The sequence below is a fragment of the Solea senegalensis genome, linkage group LG13 (genome assembly GCF_019176455.1).
Source record: "Solea senegalensis isolate Sse05_10M linkage group LG13, IFAPA_SoseM_1, whole genome shotgun sequence".
Lineage (NCBI taxonomy): Eukaryota > Metazoa > Chordata > Actinopteri > Pleuronectiformes > Soleidae > Solea > Solea senegalensis.
The window spans coordinates 3,764,517-3,788,974 of NC_058033.1; the positions used below are offsets into that span (position 1 = coordinate 3,764,517).

The 24,458-nt window shown below is 41.5% G+C and overlaps 1 protein-coding gene across 5 annotated transcripts in view; it reads left to right on the top strand.

The window, feature by feature from the left end:
* The window catches only part of grik1a (glutamate receptor, ionotropic, kainate 1a), a 41,630-nt gene that overhangs the window by 16,307 nt on the left and 865 nt on the right, over positions 1 to 24,458 (top strand). Inside the window, exons 2-17 of one of the 5 annotated variants that reach the window (XM_044042287.1) lie at positions 828 to 995; positions 1,967 to 2,224; positions 4,865 to 5,046; positions 7,114 to 7,167; positions 7,400 to 7,570; positions 7,850 to 7,993; positions 10,516 to 10,623; positions 10,852 to 10,896; positions 14,142 to 14,258; positions 14,935 to 15,138; positions 15,211 to 15,434; positions 15,944 to 16,062; positions 17,492 to 17,709; positions 18,628 to 18,853; positions 21,858 to 22,108; positions 22,489 to 22,642. In XM_044042287.1, the coding sequence (XP_043898222.1) occupies positions 828 to 995; positions 1,967 to 2,224; positions 4,865 to 5,046; positions 7,114 to 7,167; positions 7,400 to 7,570; positions 7,850 to 7,993; positions 10,516 to 10,623; positions 10,852 to 10,896; positions 14,142 to 14,258; positions 14,935 to 15,138; positions 15,211 to 15,434; positions 15,944 to 16,062; positions 17,492 to 17,709; positions 18,628 to 18,853; positions 21,858 to 22,108; positions 22,489 to 22,614 (2,615 nt within the window). In that variant the 3' untranslated portion in view covers positions 22,615 to 22,642. Of the gene's footprint in view, positions 1 to 827; positions 996 to 1,966; positions 2,225 to 4,864; positions 5,047 to 7,113; positions 7,168 to 7,399; positions 7,571 to 7,849; positions 7,994 to 10,515; positions 10,624 to 10,851; positions 10,897 to 14,141; positions 14,259 to 14,934; positions 15,139 to 15,210; positions 15,435 to 15,943; positions 16,063 to 17,491; positions 17,710 to 18,242; positions 18,854 to 21,857; positions 22,109 to 22,488; positions 22,643 to 24,458 lie in introns of those variants that run through there. The other 4 variants (XM_044042289.1, XM_044042286.1, XM_044042290.1 and 1 more) reach the window with 4 other exon arrangements.

The following is a 24,458-nucleotide window of genomic DNA, read 5'->3' on the forward strand; positions in this document are numbered from 1 at the left end:
ACATCTAATTAAGTCTTGTGTTATATTCCGAAACTTTGAAAGTAAAGAATTGAATCGTGAATAAAAGCTTTTCACGGAAGACTTAATGGGATGTTAATAGGTGAATAGATTTTCAAACTTTCATTAATTATAACTGGACTACTGAATGACTGCATTAAATTAAAAGGATATTCCACATGATGTTGATTTTATTTTATGCAGCAACTCCCCATTTGCTTAATGGCCTTTATTGATAAAGCATTACAGAGTGCTTCAGTCACCATTAGTGAGGCCATTAAGTACACACACACACAAAGACTTAACAAAGTGTGTTTTGTTAGAACACGGTGTCTGGAATATTAAAGAAGAACCATGCACAGGACGGAATCACTTCATTTCAGAACCATCTTGTTTGTTCCTCCTTCTTTAATTTCCTGTCTGCCTTAAAAAGAAGTGGATTCAGTTGTAACTAACTGGTTGTTTTTATGTAGAGTACATATACACCAGTGTGATGAGAGGAAATGTATGTGTCGTGTTTTGTTCATTCAAACCCAATAAGTGGAAGACATAATTATAGATTCCACAAATTAGACCGCTTTCCTTGTTCGTGTTATTCATTCGGTTGCTTTCAGACACTTTCCACTGTGCACAAAGCAAGAACACCAGTTGAAAAAGTATGTTTTCAAACAAAGGTCGACAGAATCGCTTCAGCCCACGCACACGAGCTCACACAGCCGTCAGTTTCACATCTGTTGTCATCTCGACACCTGCTCATGGTCGTTTTCTTTTTGTTTTTTTTGTATTGAATATGTCAGATTTCACATTTCTCTCTGTGTTTCTCTGCACAGGTGGCATTTTTGAGACCCGGGAGAGCGAGTTGGTGAGCATGGACGAGCTGGCGTTCAAGTTCGCCGTCAATAACATCAACCGCAACAAGACCCTGATTCCCAACACCACCCTCACCTACGACATACAGAGGATCAACCTCTTCGATGGCTTCGAGGCCTCCCGCAGAGGTTAGAATGATTTTAAAGACACAACACAATCACTAACTCATTACGCGAGTACAAAACCGCACTTCATTTGTTTGTATTACACTCTATTATGATGTAGTGTTGTGGTAGCCCACAGTGCTGTGTGAGTGACGGGGGGTGTGGCTACAGTAGAGCGGACTTGAAATCAAAATCGGACTATCGGTTCAAGAGATATGCGAATAACACACACACAGACTTTCCGGGAATTTATAGATGGATGTGTGTATATATATATATATATATATATATATATATATATATATATATATATATATATATATATATATATATATATATATATATATATATATATATATATATAGATATATGTATACATATATATCTATATATATATATATATAGATATATATGTATATATACATATATAAATGATAGGTGTAACATGATTACTGTTGTCTATTTCTGCAAAAACCACAAATGTTTCCATGTGTTCCTCATTGTAATAAGTAAATTTTATACGTTTTTTTTAAATCTTCATCCATGCAAAGTAACTTGCTGAATAAAAACAAATAAAAAAAACAAGATAATACATAATCAAATATGTAATTCAAGAAAAAAAATACATAGAAAATACAAAATAGTACATATAAATATCTATACTTTTAAAAGAAGGGGTGTGTACTAATGTCTCCACAGCCAGGACTGATCATTTTATTAGATATTAGACAGGACCATGTTGGGAAATAAAAGGTATTGACTTTTGCTGACATAAATACACACATAATATTTCAGAGAAGAGAAACAACACCTAAAGAATCGGATGAAGAAAAGTCTGTATAACAAAGATAGTACCTCATATTGTGTACTGAAGTACAGTACTTAAACTTAAGATATTAAATAAAGAAATATTAATCCAAATGTTTCTGATTAAAGAAAAAAAATGCTCTTGTTAATAACTTCTTGGCATCTGTAATTCACTTTTTTACCACCAGTGTGTGACCAGCTCGCTCTCGGGGTGGTCGCTGTGTTCGGACCTTCTCACAGCTCCTCGGTCAGTGCCGTTCAGTCCATCTGCAACGCCCTGGAGGTGCCGCACATCCAGACCCGCTGGAAACACCCGTCGGTGGACAACAAGGACACGTTCTTCATCAACCTGTTCCCCGAGTACACCGCCATCGCCAGAGCCATCCTGGATGTGGTCTCTTTCTTTAAGTGGAGGAAGCTCACAGTGGTGTACGAGGACAGCACAGGTAGAGCCAAGTGTTTTTTTATTTTTAGAGCGTGAGTTCGAAAACTTCATCAGTTTCTGGATTGTATCAGTTTTTAAAAAATTAAGAATAAGACTTGAAACTAGTCACAAAATTTCAAAATAAAAGCATTTGTTTTGTTCTGAAACAACAGTTGACAATAACAGACATATTAAGGACGCAAAATTAATGTAGAAAAAAAAAAAAGGTTTAAGTATAATCTGCGTGGGTTTAAATGGAGCAACAAAGGCCAGGATCGAGGAGGAGTGAAACCAGGAACTGATCTCCTCAGTATGAAGGTCGAACACAGACACTTAATTACTTATTCTCATCATAAAGTCCTTTATGATGAGAACTTAACTTATAATTAAATTGATGTTAATTGGTGGGCCGCATGACAGTGATTGGGTTGCTCTCCAACAGTCTAATTAGAGTCATTTTAGAGAATACAGGTTTTACGTACTTTTGCGTCTGTTTGTTCATACAGTCTATGGTTTTATGGCTGTAACAGCTCATCTTAGAAATAGGTAACTCAAAATGGAATATTGTTATGTTTTTAAGACCAGGAAACACATACAATTTATTTTATTATCATTTGACAATAACCAAAATCCCAGAAAAAGATTGAATCATATCATAATAATCACTATTTTCCCCTCAGCTGCCCACCTGACTGTGGAAGTGGACCCTGGTAACGGTGTTATTTTGCACGGCATTATTGGATATCATAATAACACCGCATGATATTTGAAGCAAAGCGATAACAGAGAGAATGGGTCAAAAGTGCCACCTCTTGTTTCCTGGACTTTACAGTCTGTTCAGATGTCATGTTTAGAAAAACTCACAAAATGCAATTTCTGTTCCCCGTCACTCACACCGGCCAGTGAACCCAGTGAACTGGTTTTTAAACCTCCAATCCCGCGGTGCTCCACACAGATCGCTGCCCACTGCCCTGAAAAATGTTAAATGCCGCCGTCGAAATGTCATAGTTTATGGATATGGATTTTTTCTCTCTCCTCCTTTTAGTTTTGATCAGATGTTTATTTTTCCCAAAATGTCACATCGACACTCACCTGCACAATTACACACACGCGTGTGCAGAATTGATGTGACTGGGGAAAAAAAGCATCAGGAGTTAAGAGGGGTGAAAAAAGGGTGCGTGGTCAAATGAGAATACCTCCATCAATTCATGTGAAATAATGTCTTATCTTAAACGCTGTGAAACAGGAGTTATTAAGTTCTCAGAAGTCCAACCTCCAGTTATAATGTGTCTTGACAAATTGAGAATTGTGTCCAAATTAAACTCCCGTCTTTTCAGGTTCAAAAATAGGATGAGAGGGGGTGGTGATAAAAACCTGGAGCCAGCACTCTAACTATGAAAGTGTAATGAAATTTAAGTTGACAAGTCCATCCACAGAGGACTGACAAACAGACAAATGAGTTCATTCATTCAGTTTGATGCTGCAGTGCATAACGTTTGGTGATTTTTGTTCTTATTCTGCCTCAGTTTGGTCTTTGTGAGCAGAAAGAATAAATATATTAACACCGAGCGCAAGCACACATTGCATTACCGTAGTTACGTGATGGTTTGTGTGGAAAGATTCCAACTCTTGCAGGTCAAAACCAACATGTGGTTATTACGGTAATTTCACTCACATTATTGCAGGAAGCCGGAGAATCCGTGGAGAGAGCTGGAAAAGGGCCTGTACATCATTTCCATTTTTTGGCCTGTTTTTGGACATTGAGACAAAAACTCAATCAAATGTTACTTTAAATATCTTTTAAACTGTTCAAATTTCAAATGTAATACATCAAATCTGGTGTTCATGAACAACTACAGTGTTTTTCTTCATTTTAAATTGTTCATACACCATTTTAACATGCAGTCAATTGTAAATAACTGCCAGATATTGGAAGTTATTCTGGAAAACTGGACAAAAGCACTTACTATGAGCAAATGTCCGTCTGGACTCGTTTTGCATATTTTAACCATAAAAGGACCAGAGAATGTCCTGTAACTAAGTACTTTTGTCCAGTTTTCCAGAATAACTTCCAATATCTGGCAGTTATTTACATTTTACTGCATGTTAAAATACTGTTTTGACCATTTGAAATGGAGAAAAACAAGGTTTATCTAGAAAAACGAGTGAAATTACCGTAATAACCACCTGTTGGCTTTAATGTGCAACTACTCAGCTTTCACAAACCGTTGCATAATTACGGTAATGCAAAGTGTGCTTGTGCCAACGTGTCAGTGATACGCTCAGTGTTAACAGGTTAAAAGAAACAACTTATTTTGAATAACTAGCAATTTTAAATTGCTAGTTACAGCAATCTGAATGTGTTTGCTTTACAAGATATAACACGTTTAAACTGCTAATATCATAGGTTGAGCAATTTAATCCGGTGTTGAGTTGAGATCAAGTTTTCAAGGCAAAAAGTTTAAGGTAAAAAGAAAGTTTGATAAACTTCCTTAAGAGATTCCTTAACAAAAAAAGTTAATTCAAACTAAATTTAGGCAGTTATTTGAGGACAGCTGCCGTATTGTGGACAGGAATTGTGAGTGTCCTTGAGGAAGACATTAAACCTCCACCATGGTATGTCGTGTGTGTGGTTCGCTGACTGTGACCTGGTGCTCTGTAGGTCTGATGCGGATGCAGGAGTTAATCAAAGCTCCGGCAAAGCTCAACCTGAAGGTCAAGATCCGCCAGCTCACCCCGGGTAACCAGGACGCGCGCCCACTGCTCAAGGAGCTGAAGAAAGACAAGGAGTTCTTCATCATCTTTGACTGCTCCTATCGCATGGCTGCCGAGCTCCTGAAACAGGTTTGAACGCAGTTTACAACGCATTTATGAGTCATTTGGGGACAACGCATTTAATGATTCCTTTTAACAGAGTGTCTTTTTATGCCGTGTCGTAAATCTTTCGGAACCTATTACCTTGTTTACCAAGGCTTTCATTGAGATTTAAATGGGAGCCATTAAGAGATGTGATAAAATTTTTTTAAAAAAAAGTTGTTAAATTGCCTCTTTGAGATAAAGTGGCACTTCTTCGTTTAGCTGTCAATATTTTAAATGGGCTTCTGCTCGCTGCAGTTTTGAGGACGCTCCTTAGACACTGTCGCTTATGACATAAATTGACTTTTTCCCACTTATTTGTCAAAGATAAGTTTCTTTACAGTGTTTCTTTTCTTGAATCGTGTCTGTTTTTTTTGTTTGTTCATTTGCATACAGTAACACAAACTCATACGAGTATGTTCTGCAGTGTTCTCCATGTGTCTGTGTAGGCTTTCTTTTTCACAGAGGGTAGATCAGTGGTTTGATATTGGTACCACTTTAGAGCAAGGAACACATATTCACCATTAACTAGGTGCTTACTAACATGCATAAGTAGCATACTAGCCCTTTATTAGTAATTATTAAGCATGTATTAACACCTTAATCAGGAAAACTCTTAATTTACGTTGTAATAGAGGTAGAATAAGGTCCTAGTAAGCTACTTATGCATGTTAGTAAGCACCTAGTTCCTTAATATAAAGTGTTATCAAAATATTGAGCTCTCAAAGTAACACCATGATCACCAACAGGCACAGGCAGATTTATTCCCAATAAGAATCCTCCTCCTCTCCCTTCACGCACTGGTACAGTGACATTAGATTAAGATGGACTATTTTTTAATTTCTTATAAATATTTTCTTATTTGTTTCATTTTCACCCTGGTATAAACAGTAAAACAGTATTTCTGATTGAAGTACCACCAGAGACAGCTTGGGTACCACTGGTGGTACACATACCACAGTTTGAGAACCATGGCTGTAGATAGACAGTCCCAACCTCCCTCCCAAAACTGGGAAATATTTAAGCCTCAACACCTTCAAAGAAGAATTAGTCATATAAATTAAATATTAATAAAATAAGATATACAGGGTTCCCTTGAAATCCATTCAAACAAATTTCTCAAAGCCCTTGAAAGGTTTTAAAAAATCGCCTTAAATGGACATGGGTCATTGAATTGCGTGCAAGAAAGAAGTTGATATTTAGGTACATGTCTCCCTACTGTTCCACGCGCCCTGCATTCCTTGATGTGCGCAGACGAGGCCGACAAAGAACAGACGTCGAGTCGTAATTACTAGCGGCGCCGTGGCCACTGTCCACTGTTGGACGTGTGACTCCGTGCAGGACAATGAGCGTGTGACCTTTTAAAACGATGCGACGCCTGAGAAATGCAAATTTCCAACATCTCCGGTTTCGCCAAAGAAAATTACAAAGGCTGACTTTGACCAAGATCCCAAGGACAATCACTTGTCCAGATGCAGAGCGTGCGGCAAATCAATAAAAGTGGACGCCAGGGGCGAAGTGGCTCTTACAGGTTGCCCTCTCATCTCAAGCTGTGTCGGCACGTTCGGTCCACGAGTTTGAGGGAAATTGGTCCCTGGGAAAGTGCTTGAAAAGTGCTCGAATTTGAAGTCAACTAAGGCGTATTTAAAAAGCTGTACATGAGAAATGACAGGTATAAAAATGTAAGGACATCTATGCAGAAAATGAGGAGTAAAATATCTGAATCCAAGTGGAATTATTGTGCAAAGTCTGGACAGTGCAGAGTCCAGTGATGTGGCCGGAAGGAATAAAAAGGAATTGAAGACTGTGCGTGTTGATGTTGGCATGGACGGCTGTTTGCTCCGTGATGGATTGGGGGACGTGCCCAGTGTCGACCTCGCCTCCCGCCCAGAGTCAGCCGGGATTTGACTCCCAAGGATACGTGGATGGATATTTGATGCAAAAGAGAACCGCTTCCGTTTGTGCACCGTGTCGCTGCAGTGTGGGAGAACATCAATATTTAAAATCAACATGCCTTATTTTTGAAATTGCTTTTTTCTTCTTCTTCCTTCGCAGCTTTCCTCTATGGGAATGATGACAGAGTACTACCACTTTTTCTTCACAACTCTGGTGAGAAGTTTGCACTCGGCAGTAAAACCGAGCTCATGTGGATCAGACTGGTTTTCGCTGGGAACAGTAAAACACCACACTGTTGTTTTTACACATTCGTGTGCATTTCCTAGCCTCTTACCTTAACCTTAAACTAAATGCCTTACCTTTAACATAATCTGAACCTCTTGACTCTTAATCTAAACCGAGTTTTAACCTCCTGACCGCTCGCTCTCTTCCTCTCTGCTTGCAGGATTTGTTTGCACTGGATTTGGAGCCGTACCGCTACAGTGGGGTCAACATGACGGGCTTCAGACTGCTGAACATAGACGACCCGTGGGTCTCGTCGACGATGGAAAAGTGGGCCGCGGAACGATTGCAGGGTCCTAAACAAGAGAGTGGCCTGATGGATGGAGTCATGACAGTAAGCTTCCTGTTTCCATTTCATCAAAATGTTCCAGTATCGTTGCAGACGCCTGCTCAGGCGGATTCCAATCACGCACATTTGCATACAGCTGTAAACCAGAAACATCTGCTCAGCTCAGTCTTTATAGGAGCTGTATTTCAGCGTGATGAAAATGTCAGAGCAGAAATGACCGGTGATATTTGCGTTAGTTTCATCATGAGGACTCGCTCTTGCCTCTCTTTATATGTTTACAGTCGGTCTTTACTCCCGTGAAAATAAACATCGTGCTCTCCACAGACGGACGCGGCCTTGATGTACGACGCCGTGTTCATGGTGGCCGTGGCGTCTCAGCGAGCCACGCAGATGACCGTCAGCTCCCTGCAGTGTCACCGCCACAAGCCCTGGCGCTTCGGACCGCGCTTCATGAACCTCTTCAAGGAGGTCAGTGTCGGATTTGAAGGCGTATCTGATCAGAATCTGATCTTCCCGTTCTACTGTTCACATTAAATATTGCGTGTGATCCGATCAGATATGTAGTTGTTGAAAATGCTGAGTCGTGCCGCCCCACTGATGGAATGGCGAGGGCTGCAGGCACGTAATCTCCTCCTACGCCCCGCAGTCTGTTGTTGACTCCCATGCTTCTACGTCGTAGTTGCTGTTACTTTGAAATCCTGTTCAGACTGAAACGGATCTGTAAAAATCCGGTCAGATTCGCATTCGTGGTTGGAATCAAGTTATTTTTTTAGCTGTCCAGATACAAATCACATCAGATACAACATGGACATGCTTACAAATCCATTCCGGATGGCAGGATTCAAACTTGGCAGGCGCCAGTGTGTGCAGTGCTGACTTTGATTGTTAGGACAACAAGAATGTGAATGTGATTTTCAAAAGTCCAGTGTCTAAAAAATGCAGGACTCCAGAAAACATTGCGGCACAAGATGGCAGCCTCTAAAAAGCAAGGTTCAACAGTTTATTCTCCGGCTATGATTTGTATTTGAAAGTCACTTATGCAAACATTCGTATGGGTAGTATCGTCAATATCTGCCCGTTATGTCACACTCCAGCTGTCTGATAATAGTATATTGCATCACACAGGTCAAGTGTGCCGTGGCTGTGCTTTGCTCCTGAAATGATACGGTATTTATGTTCTCATGACTGTCAGACTCGGATGCCTACAGACAGAATTTAGGCCTTTGATGCGCGAGTGTTTTGATCTCCTAAGTCTTAAATCCAGAGGACTGTTGCCAGCCATGGAGAGGGAACATTATTATTCAGTCCCCTCATATTTACCACCTCACCTCACCACCCTGCCCTCCCTGTCTCTCCCTCTCTCCCCTTCATCACAGTCTCTTTCTCATCTTTTTTTTGTGCATCCTTGTGAAGCATTTTTTGCTATTCATCACGAGATGATTGTGAGAAGCAGTAATATATCACACACCACACTCATTTAAAAAAAAAAAAAACCCCACTGTTGACAAGAGAGAGCTGAATGTAGGGTAAAAGCTTTCATTCAAAAATTCTACGACTATTTCTGCAGTAACAAAATGAGATTTCATTATTATTTTGTGATTCACTGAGCGTATAAACCCACAAAGGATTTTCAGTGTTGCCATATTTGAAATTCTCCAACGGTATCAACATGTGTGTTTATTTTTCCTTCTGAGGACTCGTAGGTCATCGGGACCTTTTCCTCCCTTTTTTTTTACACGAGGAAAGGAAAACTTTTTTTTTTTATTTACTTTGCAGGACTTTGTAACAGCCTCAAGCCTTTTAGCATTTTAACAAGTTGCATTTATTCATGGTGAAGCCATTTTACTTCCAAAGGGGGGAGGCCAGTTTGCGGCAAAGCATTCAATTATGTAAGGTAGAAGTGACTTGGTCCATAACATGGCATTGATCATGTTTTAAATGTAAGCGACCCATTTCTCCCTCGGTATTTATTCTCCCACATATGTATGAACAAAGTGGTTTGAAATTAAACAATCATTTTTTAATATAAATCTATAAAACTAGATTGTTTTTTATCATTGGAGGTTTGAGTCCGACAACTTGTAAAATACACTGAACTGTATACGACATGTTTATCTTATCATTATAAGATAAGAAATTATTATTATAAATACATTATTATCATATATTTATATAATGATAAATATTATTATAAATGATTATAAAATTGTAAATATACAGATAACAAAATCAACCATCACCATGAAGAAGCTACTGTTGACTTGAAAAATGATGAATATGATCATTTTTAAAGATATTTCTGTTAAATCTTCAGACATAAATGCATATATTGAAATAATGATGTAATAATAATATTGACAAATAATGACAGATTGGATAGTAATTGGGTGTGTGCTGTGAGAGCCAAAGAGGCTCTTTTAATGATTTCTATGCCACATTTTAAACCGATATCTCTTGCATTTCTTATCCAAACATCACCAGAGTCAGTACGGCACACACTGATGTTCTTGGTAACTCACCTGCCAAGTGAACCGTTGGACCGTTGTGCGATTAAGTCATGACATTCCTCGCATTTATAGATAAGCTGTGCATTTTAAGGTTTCCAGCGGGTAAGAATGAGTGACATCTGTTCCTTCGCATACTTGAAAGGATGCAGAGTTAGCGTCTGCTTTAAAGACACTTCTCAGCCTATGAACCACTATTTAAAGTGATTATTCTCTTGTATGAACATGCTTATGGGGGAATATATTACATTTCTGCCAAAAAGCCTCCCTAAATTTCCCACTCTGGACTTTTGAAATATCATAGTTAGTGCACGTCTACTGTGACTGTGGCACAGAGGAATCTTTTGACCTCATGTGACCCTGCGAGCCTCGCCGCTGTCTTTTCATCGCTCTCCTCCTCGATCACGCTCTCCTCACACACAAGAAACTCAGACGGCATCTCCCACTTCTCTCTCTTTCTCCCCCTCTACGTCTCTTCCTCCGCAGGCACAGTGGGACGGACTGACAGGACACATTGTTCTTAATAAGACAGATGGCCTGAGGAGAGACTTTGATTTGGACATCATCAGCCTCAAAGAAGACGGAGCTGCCAGGGTGAGCACAGAGGCCTAGAACAGCCTATTACACTACTCTCATGCGGCTTCCACGCTGGCTGATTCTTTCCATTAATGCGTGTGTGTGTGTGTGTGTGTGTGTGGAAGACACAGAAATGTGGATTTTCATTCCATACATTGATAATTTGGTTTGGATTACTAACAACAACTGCAAACGACTGATCATTTCTCTCCACGCTGTCTGTGCTTCACGTCGCATTTTCAAAAGGGTAACGCGGAGGCCGGAAGTCGCCTCACGAAGCGGTGGATCAAGGTTTGTGCCGTGTTTGTGCCTCGTTTGGTCCGCAACCTTTGTGTCGTCCGCCGCCTCCTCCTCCTCCTCCTCTTCTCCCTGGTTCTTCCCTCACTCTGTATGCCACACTCGCACCTCCCCGCTCCTCGGCTTGTCAACTTTGTTTCTCTCCACCGGTTTTGTGTACAGCAACTCCATGTACTATATTTGACATTTGGGTACTCTCCATGTTTGGGTCCGGGGGCCATGGCTCTTGACACTTGTCAAAACTTTATCAGCATCTGTAGAAAGTATTACATCCCTTTTTGGGTTTCATAATAATAATAATAATAAAATAAGTTAATTTCTGCAGTTTTAATATAATGCAGCAGGTGGCTGTGGTTAATTAGAGGGTGGATTGATCCGGCAGCTACCCACACTTGTGCAAATACATGTCATATTTCACATTAGCTTTTTAATGCGCTTCACTATTCCACCGCAGTGGCAAGTTTCATTGACCTGACAGAGGCTGACAGTGTTTAATTGCAGCCGAGAGCCGGATCCGGTTGGCAGCGGAGATGACAGCCGTGACAATTGAAAGAAGCAGATTTCATCTGACACCGCGTTAGACTGTATTTAATAAAAAAAAAAAAAAATAAAAAAAATAAAAAGCAGAAGTGCCTGAAACCTGCTTTTTTGTTGAATGTTCATCGGGGGCAACTCCACTAAAAGTGAAATTAATTATACTTTTTAATTACATCTATGGAGAAATTCTATATTTCTCACCTATGACATCAGGAGTCTATATTATATTCTCTCTGTTGTCCCCAAAAAAAAAATGAAATCATCTACTTTTATTAAATTATTCCTGTCTTTGTCGAAATTTCAGCTCTGATTTCTAGTACACAAACGAATAGATAGCACTTTATTGCAGTCTTGGATACGTAGTATTCAAAAAGACAGACGGCACTTCCTTTATATTTGATGCCAACATCCACTCTTTACAGTGAATGAAAGAGTGGATGTTGGTTTTATCCACTCTCTCAGACACACTGTCCGTCTCCAGTCGTCAGACAGACAAACGGGTCGTCAGTCAGCAGCTGTCGACGTGCAGTTTTAAGTTTCCGTTTGAAGTTCTGAACTGAACGGAGTGTCTTTCAATGCAAGTGCATCACTTTGTGGTCATGAAAAATTAATTATCAGTCAGGTTAGTTGTGTTAGTTCTTGGGCACTGGAGTGTTAAATAATCTCTGAAGAGGATGATGGGACGAAACAGAGTGAGAGTCTCCGGGGTAATAAATTATTTTCTCTTGATACTGTTGACGTTTTGCGGCTTCCTCTCTCCCTCTCTCCCTCTCTCCCTCTCTCCCTGCCGGGCTGTTTTTCTTGACTTGCAGTAACGGTTTTCCACTCTGATTTGGTTCTGGATGGAGAAGAGCTTGAGGATTCATAGATACCGTTTGACTCCCAGCATATGAGAGAGGGAGAATTTCTGTCAGTTTTTATGGCACACTTTGTCGTCAGGAGCCGCACTGAGAGGCACGGTAAATTTGCGAGGTTTCACCCTGTAAATCCATGACGTGGGAATGATGACTGTATTTTGTGCAGTCGTCCTGGGTTGTATTTTAGCATTGATTTCATTGGCGCACTCAGATTCTTTTATGACCTCAACTTCAGGCTGACGTATGTGCTTGATATTTCACAGAAGATGACGTCTCCACAATTTATGCTCTTCTACATCATGAAACGGCACAGTCTGGGACCAGACTACAACCCTGGCTGATCGTTTTTACTATCTTTTACTTTGAGGACAATACAATGAATTCATTCGAAACCTTGTTCGCCGCGTTACTCATCTGCTGTGTCTGAAGATAAGACAGATTTATGGACTCGTGCAAAGAGCGCACCTTTGCACGAGTGTCATGGAGGAGACGTAGTGTGTGCTTTTAGTGAGGTTATAAGGGAGAACATATTCTATCTGCAGAAGAAGGTGCAACATAATGAGAAGCATGTTATCTTCTTGGAAAGGTAATCCCATGTAGACCTGTTTGAAAAAGTACTGTGATAAGAGGTTCTGCTGTGTGTTGGAACAGGTTCAGACTAAAAATATCCAGATTCTCTACTTTCTCTACTCTGAAAAGCAAAAGAAGGAAATCGTGTCTCACTTATTCACTTGGTTCTATTACCAATGAACCTTGATCATTTAATGCCCTCGACCTCCATTGCATCGGTGTCATGAGCCCACTTGACCTTTTCTCGGTTTTTGACCGAGGGGATTTGAAAATCCAGCTGCCAGACGACGCCACTAATCTGCTAACTGTCCAGATTATACCAGCTTGTTTGATGAGCCCATGTGCAGCTGCTGTGACAATAGAGTAACAAGTCGTCGTCTCTTTCCCGTGATACAACACTTCTCTGTTCTTACCATCACTGCGGGTGTGATTTCTAACTTTTTTTAATCGTAGATTATTCTTTTATTTACCCTTATCATCAATTAATCATTTAGTCTGTAAGATATCAGATCTCCTAAAATCCCAGTCTCATTAAAAGTCTTTTTTTGCGACTAAACCTAAAGATGTCCAATTTATCGTCGCATTAAAAACCAAATTTAGCGAATTCTTATAAGCGATCATCTAGGAAGCCTTCGCAAAAAAAAAAAAAAGAAAACTAAAATGATTAATTGACCAGATTAGAACATAATCAAAGATAAGGGCTCACAGATGTCGGTGCCAAATTGAAAGCAATAATTCATCATACAGAAATTGCCATCTCCGCGTTCGCGGTGAACGAAAGCGTTGCTTTTCCTCGTGATATATGATCGAAACCTGCGAGGCAGATAAATCACGGCGCACAACAGGAATGATATACCCATTCAGCAGCTCGCCTCGTTGAACAAACTACTTCTTCATTTTCTTATTGACTGTACATAAAGTGAAGTTTCCGGCTCTTTGCCCAGAATCATCAGAGCAAAGCTGAGCAAAGGGAAATGAATAGTGAATGGAGCGGAGGTTTTGAAAAGGAGCCAGGAGTGTCGGGTCTTTTAACCTAATTTTTCATGTTCGACGGAACAGAAAGTGTGATTAATATGCTGCATACTTGATCAGTTTCTTGTTTCCCGTTAAGACTTAATCATTCTACGTGTGTTTTGAAATGGTAAAAACAAAATATCAAGAATATCAAGAGGTGACTCGTCCAGCCTGCAGGCGCTAAGTGCAGCTTCCCGGGGGTTCCAATCAAAAGAGAATATATGTGGTCCGCGACGTCTGAAGCCCTGTTTACCTCTCCAGATTGCTGTGTGGAACTCGTACAAGGGGATGAAACTGATGGAGAAGTCCAACCGAGACAAGAATAACAATGTGACGGACTCTCTGGCGAACAGGACTCTTATCGTCACCACCATACTGGTGAGGGTGAAGGAGGGGCGGATGTACAGAGGGACATTAGAGGGAGGGGTTCTAAGTAAGAGCCCCTGTGAAATATGTTTTGGGGCAATTTGATCAAATATTGGGAAATAATGTAGCTTGTTTTGTCTATCATGATACGGTCATTGTTTCCCAAACCACATTTGACACTTTTAAATACCACATATAATAAAATGTAATACCAACTGCACTGGTATACTAATTTAAAGTGGATATAATGGAAGCCAAAAAACTATCATTTATCAAGTTATGTTGCATGACAGTTGAAAAAAAGCATAAACAAACAAGCACTTTACGATAATACATTTCTACAATTTCTAACATACGTAATCTGTAATCCTACAACAATTGTGTAGGATTACTTAATAGATTTTTTTTTTTTTGAATTATTTTTAAAAGCTTCTGCCCCGAGCACTCGCCAATTTCCCTACTCTGGTTGTAGGTGTAGAAAACAGTTGCATAATTTGCATAAACAGAATTTCTTATTGCGTAATCATAACTTTAGCTCAGAAAAAAAAAACACATTTAAAATCAAGGTCAGAATATATATATGTATGTGTGTGTACTTATTCAAAATGAATCACCAGAAAATATCTTAAATATACCTTGAAAACATTTAAATACAGCATTTGCAGTTTCTATTTCCCTTGTTCTCCAGGAAAACCCATACGTGATGTATAGAAAGTCCGACAAGGAGCTGGCGGGTAACGATCGCTTCGAGGGCTACTGTCTGGACTTGTTGAAAGAGCTCTCCAACATCTTGGGGTTTACGTATGAAGTCAGACTGGTGGCCGACGGGAAATACGGAGCGCAGAATGACAAGGGGGAGTGGAACGGGATGGTGCGCGAGCTGATCGACCACGTGAGTGGCATTCCGTCGTTAAATCGTTCATTTGTGCTTTTTGTATCTTACGACATTTCCTGGCGTGTCCAGGTTGCGGACCTCGCTGTGGCCCCTTTGACCATCACTTATGTCAGAGAGAAAGTCATCGACTTCTCCAAACCCTTCATGACCTTGGGCATCAGCATCCTGTACCGCAAGCCCAACGGCACCAACCCGGGCGTGTTCTCCTTCCTCAATCCCCTGTCTCCAGACATCTGGATGTATGTGCTGCTGGCCTGCACTGGGGTCAGCTGTGTGCTCTTTGTGATTGCCAGGTAAGAAGATGGATTGGTGCTTGTGATGAGGAGATGATGTATGACTGACTGCTGAACTGCACATATCCACTTTCTGAAGGATGGAGGGACTCCATGATTTGTAACAGCATTGTGAAGCATTGTGAAAGAATATACTCGACAGGAATCCCAAGAAGTCTGTGCCAATGGGCTTTATACTTTACTTAAAGGCCCACTGTGTGACATTTCGGAGGGTTTATTCCAATAAATTACAATTAAATACAATATGTACGTCTGTAGGAGTGTATATGTCGCCATGTTTCAACAATAGCTTGATGCATGGAAACGGAAGAGTAAGTGGTGAGAGGGAAAAAAAACGCATCCCTTCTGACATGTGAAGGCCACCGTATGCACTTGGAAATGGGAGGGGCCAGATGCAGCGTGAAAGGTGTGAGAGAGAAAGGACCGAGGTGAAGTGTTGATTGGAAGGCTGTGCTTCAGTGATGTTGTGTTCCGTTTCTCATCTCTTTTTCTCTTTTCCTGCCGTACAGGTTTACTCCATACGAGTGGTACAACCCGCACCCGTGCAACCCGTCCTCCACTCTCATCCAGAACAATTTCACTCTGCTCAACAGCTTCTGGTTTGGCATCGGCGCGCTCATGCGGCAAGGTATTTCGGCACGCGGCTCAAACGGCGAGAATCAATATTTTGAATTTAACAATCCATTTAACAACGGATCAGATGATTACCTCTACCTCTAGTTGTTGACACAGACGCAGTGTTAACACATCATCTGGGGAAATGAGCCTTAAAGAAGGAATTAAACATATTAGGCATAATTTGTTTTAGTGAAGAGAAACGGGAGCAAACCCGAATAAGCAACTGCAGGCAAGAAAACAAGCCCAACGTTGCTTAAAATAGACAGATCTGGCAACAGCGGACGAGTACAGGGAAGGAAACTCAACCAATAGACACTGAATTTACATTTGGGGCCAAATACCACGATAAAAAAAACTGTTATTGTAAGTTTTAAGAGTTCCAGAGATACAGAAGCTGCATAAGTCACAGGGCTCTTTCTGCAAAGCTGCCGACTGAACTCCCTGTACAGCATGAAAATACTGTACTGACTCTGTAAAGTCTGCTCTAATCTGTTTAAGTCAATATCTGTCTCCTAAACTCTGCTACTGCCCTCTCCACGCACGTCTGGATTTAGACCCCGCGAGTTGCCACTGCGCCCCGTTAGCGCAATTGTGTTGACGCGCTTGCTGGACATGACCTCCCCCGAGGCGTGAGATTTGGAAAAGGATAAGTGTGACACACTTGATGCACCGACCGACAACGCCGGAGTCCACAGCGATGTGGCAACACTAATGAAATGTTGGGATTTTGCTGACAGCGAGCCACATTTGTCAAGTTTGTCAGTTCCCCAGAAAGGCATCAGTTTTGAAAAATGAGGAGACAGAAGGGAGGGAAGCTTTTGACGTAAACCGTGGTTCCAATTTTTTTTCCACCCTGCCATTTTGCTCCGTGCAAAACGTGTCTCTGTTGTTTGTCATAATCTGCATGTGTGTTTTGTGGTTTGGGTTAGATCGAGGACGTGTCTGCGAAAAGCAGCTCCACTGAGTCCGTGTCTTATCCCAGTGAAGTCGAGCGTTTATCAACAGAGAAAAAGGCAAACGCTTTATAAAAGACAGAAACACTTGCACAGGAAAAGTGTTTTACTTTTCTTTACACAGAAAAACGACAAATCCTGCTGCTCATTTCAGTGTTTTGGTTTTATATTGCATCATTTGCTCTACACACATATTTCTATTGACTGTTATTGCAATTCTTTTTGCTTTCTGACACTGTTCTGTTTCTTTTGTAATGACCGTATTGTTGCGACGGAAGAAAGAAAAATAATCCAATGAAAAGTGACACAATTTCTCATTGAGGTTTGAGGTGGAAATCCATGTAATTGCACCCTATTAAAATAACCCCCGTTGAACCAGTGGCTTTGAAAGAACATCGTTTTCCCTGATTGTGATTTGAACATTTTACTTCCTGCTCCGACTCTAAATCCATTCTCTTCTTATTTCTTCCATCGTCGCGCTTCCAGGCTCGGAGCTCATGCCTAAAGCCCTGTCCACCCGTATCGTCGGCGGTATCTGGTGGTTCTTTACTTTAATCATCATCTCCTCGTACACGGCCAACTTGGCCGCGTTCCTCACGGTGGAGCGCATGGACGCGCCCATCGACTCGGCGGACGACCTGGCCAAACAGACCAGGATCGAATACGGGGCCGTGAGGGACGGATCCACCATGACCTTCTTCAAGGTAAATGGATTGTTGGAACTGCGTCGACAGTATAGCATGTCCACGTATAGATCCTGGATTAGACTGTTTGGCTTCAATTTACCATTGTACATTAATCCCTATATTATGTGTTTCTCCTTGCCGCCGGGACAGTAGCAGAGATTACTCGATTTACGAGAGATTATTGTTCACCTAGTGTCGACTGGGCTCTTGCACATTACTTATCAAGTTACTGCTGCGTTTTAAATGGGAACTGCCGGGGACACGAAAGGTTTTAAACGAATGATTATTTTCAGCACCAGATGTGCGTACGACTCCGTATGATGGATATCACGAAATGAGATTCATGTTGTTTTTCCACTGCGTCTCTCTTGCATCCTGAATCGTCGCCAAACCTCCCGGAAAAGACAAAAATCGACAGTCCCTTTAAAACGAAATGCACGGTTACATTCGTTAACGTTGAGTGGAGAGAATGCATCTCGTCTAAGTTGAGGACAAACATGCCGTTCGGCACCTTGTTAGTTTAAATCATATCTGTGTCCTTGTGTCCTTAGGCAGATTTTCAGGGCTGTCACTCTGCCTCACTCCCTCTCTCTCTCCTTGCTTCCTGGAGGCTCCGGCTCAGCATGGGTGATCCATGCAGGGCTTTATCCTCCCAGATTGCAGCCAGTGATTACGACTGCCTGGGTAGAAAGAAGCAGACTGTGTTGATGGCTTGAACAAATTGAATCAGCTGGAGGAGATTTGGAGCACAGCTGTCCCATTTTTTTTTTCTGACTGAGCAAGAAACACACACACACACACACACACTTACACTAAGTCCTGCACATCCGCCTTGATTTGAAATATAGTATTATTGTACATGTATGGTGACTTTACGCCCCGCCTGCATGACACTGCCCACCAGCTGTCGCCCGTATTTGGCTCCTTTTGTTGCAGAAATCCAAGATCTCCACGTATGAGAAGATGTGGGCGTTTATGAGCAGCAGGAAGAACACTGCGCTGGTGAAAAACAACCAGGACGGCATCACCCGCGTCCTGACCACGGACTACGCCATGCTGATGGAGTCCACCAGCATCGAGTACATAAGCCAGAGGAACTGCAACCTCACGCAGATCGGAGGGCTCATAGACTCCAAGGGCTACGGGGTGGGAACGCCTATCGGTAAGCGGAATGAGAGGCGCACGCTTCTCCACCATGTCCGTCAAAACAATACAAATTTGACTGAATTCTACTGATACTGATCAAGTCACATGACATGATTTAGGCACATGTCTGCTGCCTGGTGATGCGTCGATGTGATATTTAAGGTTTTCAGATCGCGTCTGATCCGATGATGCCGGTGGCTCGGGCTCGGGCCGACCGGGTGATGATATTGCACAAAAATGCAAAAACGTGCACATGGTGCAAATGGTATGAACGCGTCAGTACAGCCACTGTGTCTGAGCGCGACATGAGAGGAGGAGCTATAAGAGGACGGAGGGTGTAAAAATCCCCAGTTCCACGACCGATGACAACAACTTCATGGTTTTGGGGCGGAGCTTTGATGAGCGGATGACGGGACTTTCAAGCCTCCGTACCGTAGCTTTTTTCTTTTTCTTTTACCATGTCCCGTCCATTTCTTTTTCTTGTTATTCTCTTTTTTATTGATCTTCAACAGGAAAAAAGACATGCATACATACTTACATACATGCTATCTGAAACGGAACAAAACAATACCACAAATAAATAAAAAAAATAAAAAAAAACTGAGGGAATACAACAGAGAGACAGCCTATATTTATGTGTATGTGTATGTATATATTGCTCTAATGAATCAAATTAAAAGAAAAGCTGCATGTTCATCTGTATATATATTTTGAATCTTTATCTTTATAAATAAAATAATTATTATTAGTATTATCATAAGAACCCCATATTTTCATGTAAATGTCTTCTATACACCTCCTTTAGTTTTCCAATGACGTAACACTATTCTGCGTCCAGTAAAAAGTGCTATTCTACACATTTAGACCACTTCCTGTCTGTATCACTCCAAATAGGCAAAGCGTCGGTAGATGATCTTATCCCACAGAAGATCAACATGATGTGAGAGAGCGCCACACGCCGCATCACATCTCCCAACCGTGCCATCTTACTCGGGGTCCAGTAGATCCTGTTGATAACTTCCATACCATAGCTTTAAATCAGTTGGCGAAGTTTGAAGTCGTCATTTTAACTTCCACGCGGACGGTTTCTCCCGTTTTGTGAACTCTCTTGTATTTACTGCCTGCTCTCTGTGGTACACTGCACACATTTAGCCTCTAAGTTAGTAAAAAGAAGCAGGAGACAAAAAAAAGGAAAGAAAGAAGAAATACAGCGCTGCACAAATCACATTCATACATGCTCTCCTGAGAGTTTTAAAAGGTAATGAAGGCCCTTTTGATGATTGTGGGACTAGAATAGAATTTTAATGCCGCCTCTTTAAATGGAGCCCCTTTAAATGTGCTGCAGATGCAACCTTCAAATGATTTCCAGTTTGCATTTCCCATTCTTCCAAAGTTCAAGTGCTGAGATGTCGTCCCGTAATCCTCGACATACAAATGCACTTCAATTTGAAACCTCTGCCAGCTGCTCGGTGCAAATGTTCAGCAAAGTGAATCCATATCAGCCTGCTGCTATATTTACAGACAGAGCGGTTGGGTGTTTATTTAAGCCGTCCTTAACATGTCGTCCTTTGGTCTTTTATTTTGTTGTTGTTTATTTGTTTATTCCCCTACGTTACTGCCAGAGACACCAAGAAGACTGACTTCTGCACACAAGGAAATGCAACATCCAGAACAATACAGTATATCTTTATATTCTACATTAAGCAATTTATACAATTTATAATTGGTGCTGGGGGGATGGAAATAATATACAGACACAAACAATGACTCACATTTGCATTCACACCTACAGGCCATGTAGTTTCCAATTAATCTAATGTCTGCCTTTGCGATGTGGGAGGAGGACGACGGATTATCTGGAGGAAACCCACGCTCACGCTGCGACTTCACGCAAACCTCCTGAACGAATATTGGTTTTTAATTGCAAGCCAAATGTAACTTTAGGAGAAGTTGAAAAGGTCAAAAAATGAGACACTCTCACATCTGTGAGTCCAGTTCCTCTCTCATCGCGTGTCGCGTGATGTCTCGCGCTCTGATATGAGTATTCCGCTGTGTAGGAAATAATGATGGTGACCAAAGGACGGAAGAAAATCTGCAAGACAGATCCTCGGCGGAAAGTTTTCACTGGCTCTCACACTTCCCGCTCGAGTCGGCGGTGTTGCTAATCCAGTCTCACTTTGATGTAGACCTGTATGAGTTTCATTGAGCCTTTTCATCCTCCTGGTACAAAGAACAGAGGAGGCGGGAGAAAGGAAGATGTAAAAGGTGAAAAGGAAGCAGACCCTTGCAACGCATGTGCCACATACTGTGGCGAAGTCTTCTGGCATCGTCGCCGTCTGAGATGGAAGAAGAAATCATTTATTCATCTTTCCAAATCCAGCTTGTGGGGAAACTGCAGGAATCCAGTGATGGTATCGTTCTGTACATATCAATGACGTCCTGTTGGACTCCTGCCCTTGTCCCGGAATACAAACGCCGGTGGGGAATCGATTAATGGAATGAAGTGTGTCGACATCAACTTCCTGCCGTCCATTAACTTTCAAATATTCATTCTTTAAGATGACGAGGCCTAAAATCGAGGCTGTGACAGCGCAGAAAGCTTCCAATTCTGAGTTGTCATGAACACGGCGATGAACTGGATGTGGACGCAAGTCGCAGCTGTTAGTCCCTCACCAGTCCACAAATGGAGTGGACTGAATTTTGCCATTGTATTTGTTGCCTTTGTCTTAAAATTCTTTTCAAACACTGATCGTATACACGCAACACGCAGGCTGCGTTAATCCAATTTAGAGAAATGAGATAGTCAGACTAACTGTACCTGTTTAGGATGAAATAATAAATAAAGGCGTGTCGAAGTGCAACACAGCCCTGAAGAGACACCAGGGTCTGGGGCTGAGAGATGGAGAACGCTGGGCTTCATTGGAGTGTGCTTGGGTAGAAGCCTATTTTTATTCAACCTTTAAAATTCCCTTAATGACAAACAAATAATGGCGTGTCATGACTCTCATGCTCCGCTCCAGGTTCTCCATACAGGGACAAAGTGACCATAGCCATTCTCCAGCTGCAGGAGGAAGGGAAGCTGCACATGATGAAGGAGAAGTGGTGGCGAGGAAACGGCTGCCCCGAGGAGGACAACAAGGAGGCCAACGCTCTGGGCGTGGAAAACATCGGCGGTATCTTCATCGTCCTGGCTGCCGGTCTGGTTCTGTCTGTGTTCGTGGCCATTGGAGAGTTCATCTACAAGGCGCGCAGGAACGCAGACATCGAGGAGGTAAGCGAGGGTGAGGAGGAGCGGTGGCGACAAGTGAGAGGATTAAATGTTGCTCTCCGCTCCCGGGAAAGTCATCTTTGTGCTCAGTCAAGAGTAATTCAGTCAGAATCACATGTACAATGACAGGTTTTTGTCTTTCTAATTATAATAATATCAGTGGCAGGCAGTCCTTCACGGACTTAATTAAAGAACTGAGTGAGTCATCAGCTCCATATGAATGACACAATCATTCACTCTGTTCATGATCCGTTTCTTAGCCTTTGTTTGGTGTCTTTTATTTCTATTCTTTCATTTTTGACTTTCTTTCCACATCTGGTTTCATCTCTTTTTGTGTGCCGTGTCTTCTTCTCCACCCTTGTTTCTTTGCACGCGTCCGTCAGGCCTTTTGTTTCTTTTACGGGGTGCAGTCGCACCAGTTTCAGCGGCGGGGCTCCGCCTCCTCCACTGGCACCTCCTTATCTACTGATTTGGAGAGCGGCAGGCTGCTGGGCGATGACACGGGGTAGCCGTGGCGGCCCGTTGACGACACGATAGGTTTGTAACCAGGCCACCCTCTCTGTGTACCTGCACCTGTCTCAGCCACTCCCACTTATTATGACTCTTTTACCTTCTATATCTGACCCTGGTGTCTGTCGTGCTTCCCTGCTGAATATCTGTTTTGGTGTTGTGCTTTTAAATTCTCGTGATATCCGTCTTCATTGCAGAGTTTTGGGCCATTGCAGTCCAACTTTCCTCTTATTTACTGTCGTATTTATTGAGCACTTATGCTAATAGAATAAAAACCCACCCAGTTTATTTAAAGCAATGTTTCTGAAGTTATGGGCTTACTTTTAAACATATCAATTATTTGTTTTATCGTGATCAATGTGATTTCATTCCATTATACTTCGTAAAAATGAGGCATTTAACTTCAAATAACGAGTTATGTGGCTCCCTCCCCGGGGGAATTAGCTGTTTTGTGGGGTTTTTCTTGGCTCGCACTGGTTAAGTAGCTTTTCAATACATGCAGGGAAGTTTTTTTTCGCCTCATTTATTCCACGGTCTCCGTAGGCATGTGTGTACACTTCAGATGTAGACTTTGAAATGTCTTGAGGGAAATCAAAAGATAGGAAAACGTTGTTTTTTTTCCTTCATATTTTCCACCTCATTAAGCTCCTTGGTCGGCTGAAATTTGGGTAACAGTGACGGAGCTCCGTGTAAAGTTAATTTGTCCCATGGCACAAATCAAAAAAGTTCTAATTTTATAAGTGACTATGACTGAAAATGATGGATGAGGGACACTGACTTATAAGGTCATCACTGCACCACTGGACTGCCTGTCGTGTCGCGTCAAGATCCATCTCATTCATTATGGTAAAAAGAAAAAAAATCAGCACACATAATCATGTAAACCACCGGTTGCTGTGTCCAAAAGTGAATCATTAAATGCAATGAAGGTGACATGAACCTTTAATTTAATTCCAATTCAATTAATTTCCGGTTCATGTTTGATTTCGCGCCTGTTCGGTAAGTCTTTCCTTCAATCTGTGGTTTTTGCTCCTCGGTCTCTCTCTCTCTCTCTCTGTCTCTCATGGGGTGAATTGTAAAAGGTTTTGTTCTTCACTGATACCGAAGCATTTATGGGAGACCAGCAGGAGGCCACATTTGTGTGAGAGGCCTGAGGATGAAAGAGGAAAGACCTTCAGAAGACGAGGTGACACCGTTCTGCAAATGCAGACTAAATTCAGCCAACACACCAGTGAAAGGAAACTTAAAAAAAAAAGAAAAGAAGGAAAACAAATATGATTGAAGGTTGATGAGTTCAATATAATTTGTCGTGCAGAATCAAGTAAACCTCCGGCCTTTATTTGGTAATTAAAGTAATTACCATGTTATGAGTTTGTAGCTTCAGAAACTGACCTTTATCTTTTATCTGTGTAATTGGATTTCATGATCTCGTCATAAACAAATGATCTGCGTTTATTTATTATTTTACAAAAATAATCTCTTGGTCAGACTTTGCTTAAACTCTAGTGAACTAGTTAAGACTTTATTGATCTCTCACTGGGTAAATTAACTTGTTACAGCAGCAGAAAAGGTCAAAGGCAGACCGAGCTTTCACTTCATTTTCAAATGAATGGTTCCCTAGTGGAGTTCCCGGCCCTCGTTTGGACACCCCTGCTCTCAGTATTTTTTATTTTCGTCAGCTATGACGATAAAACGATGGAGGATGAATTCCCCAACAGTGTTTTTTCTTCTTCTTTTTTTTGTCATTTGTCTTTGGTGACCAAAGTGTAGACATTATATACAACATTTTTAATTTCTTAGAAGGTCCACCATTTAAGTATACCCTCCCTTTCCCAAATGTGTC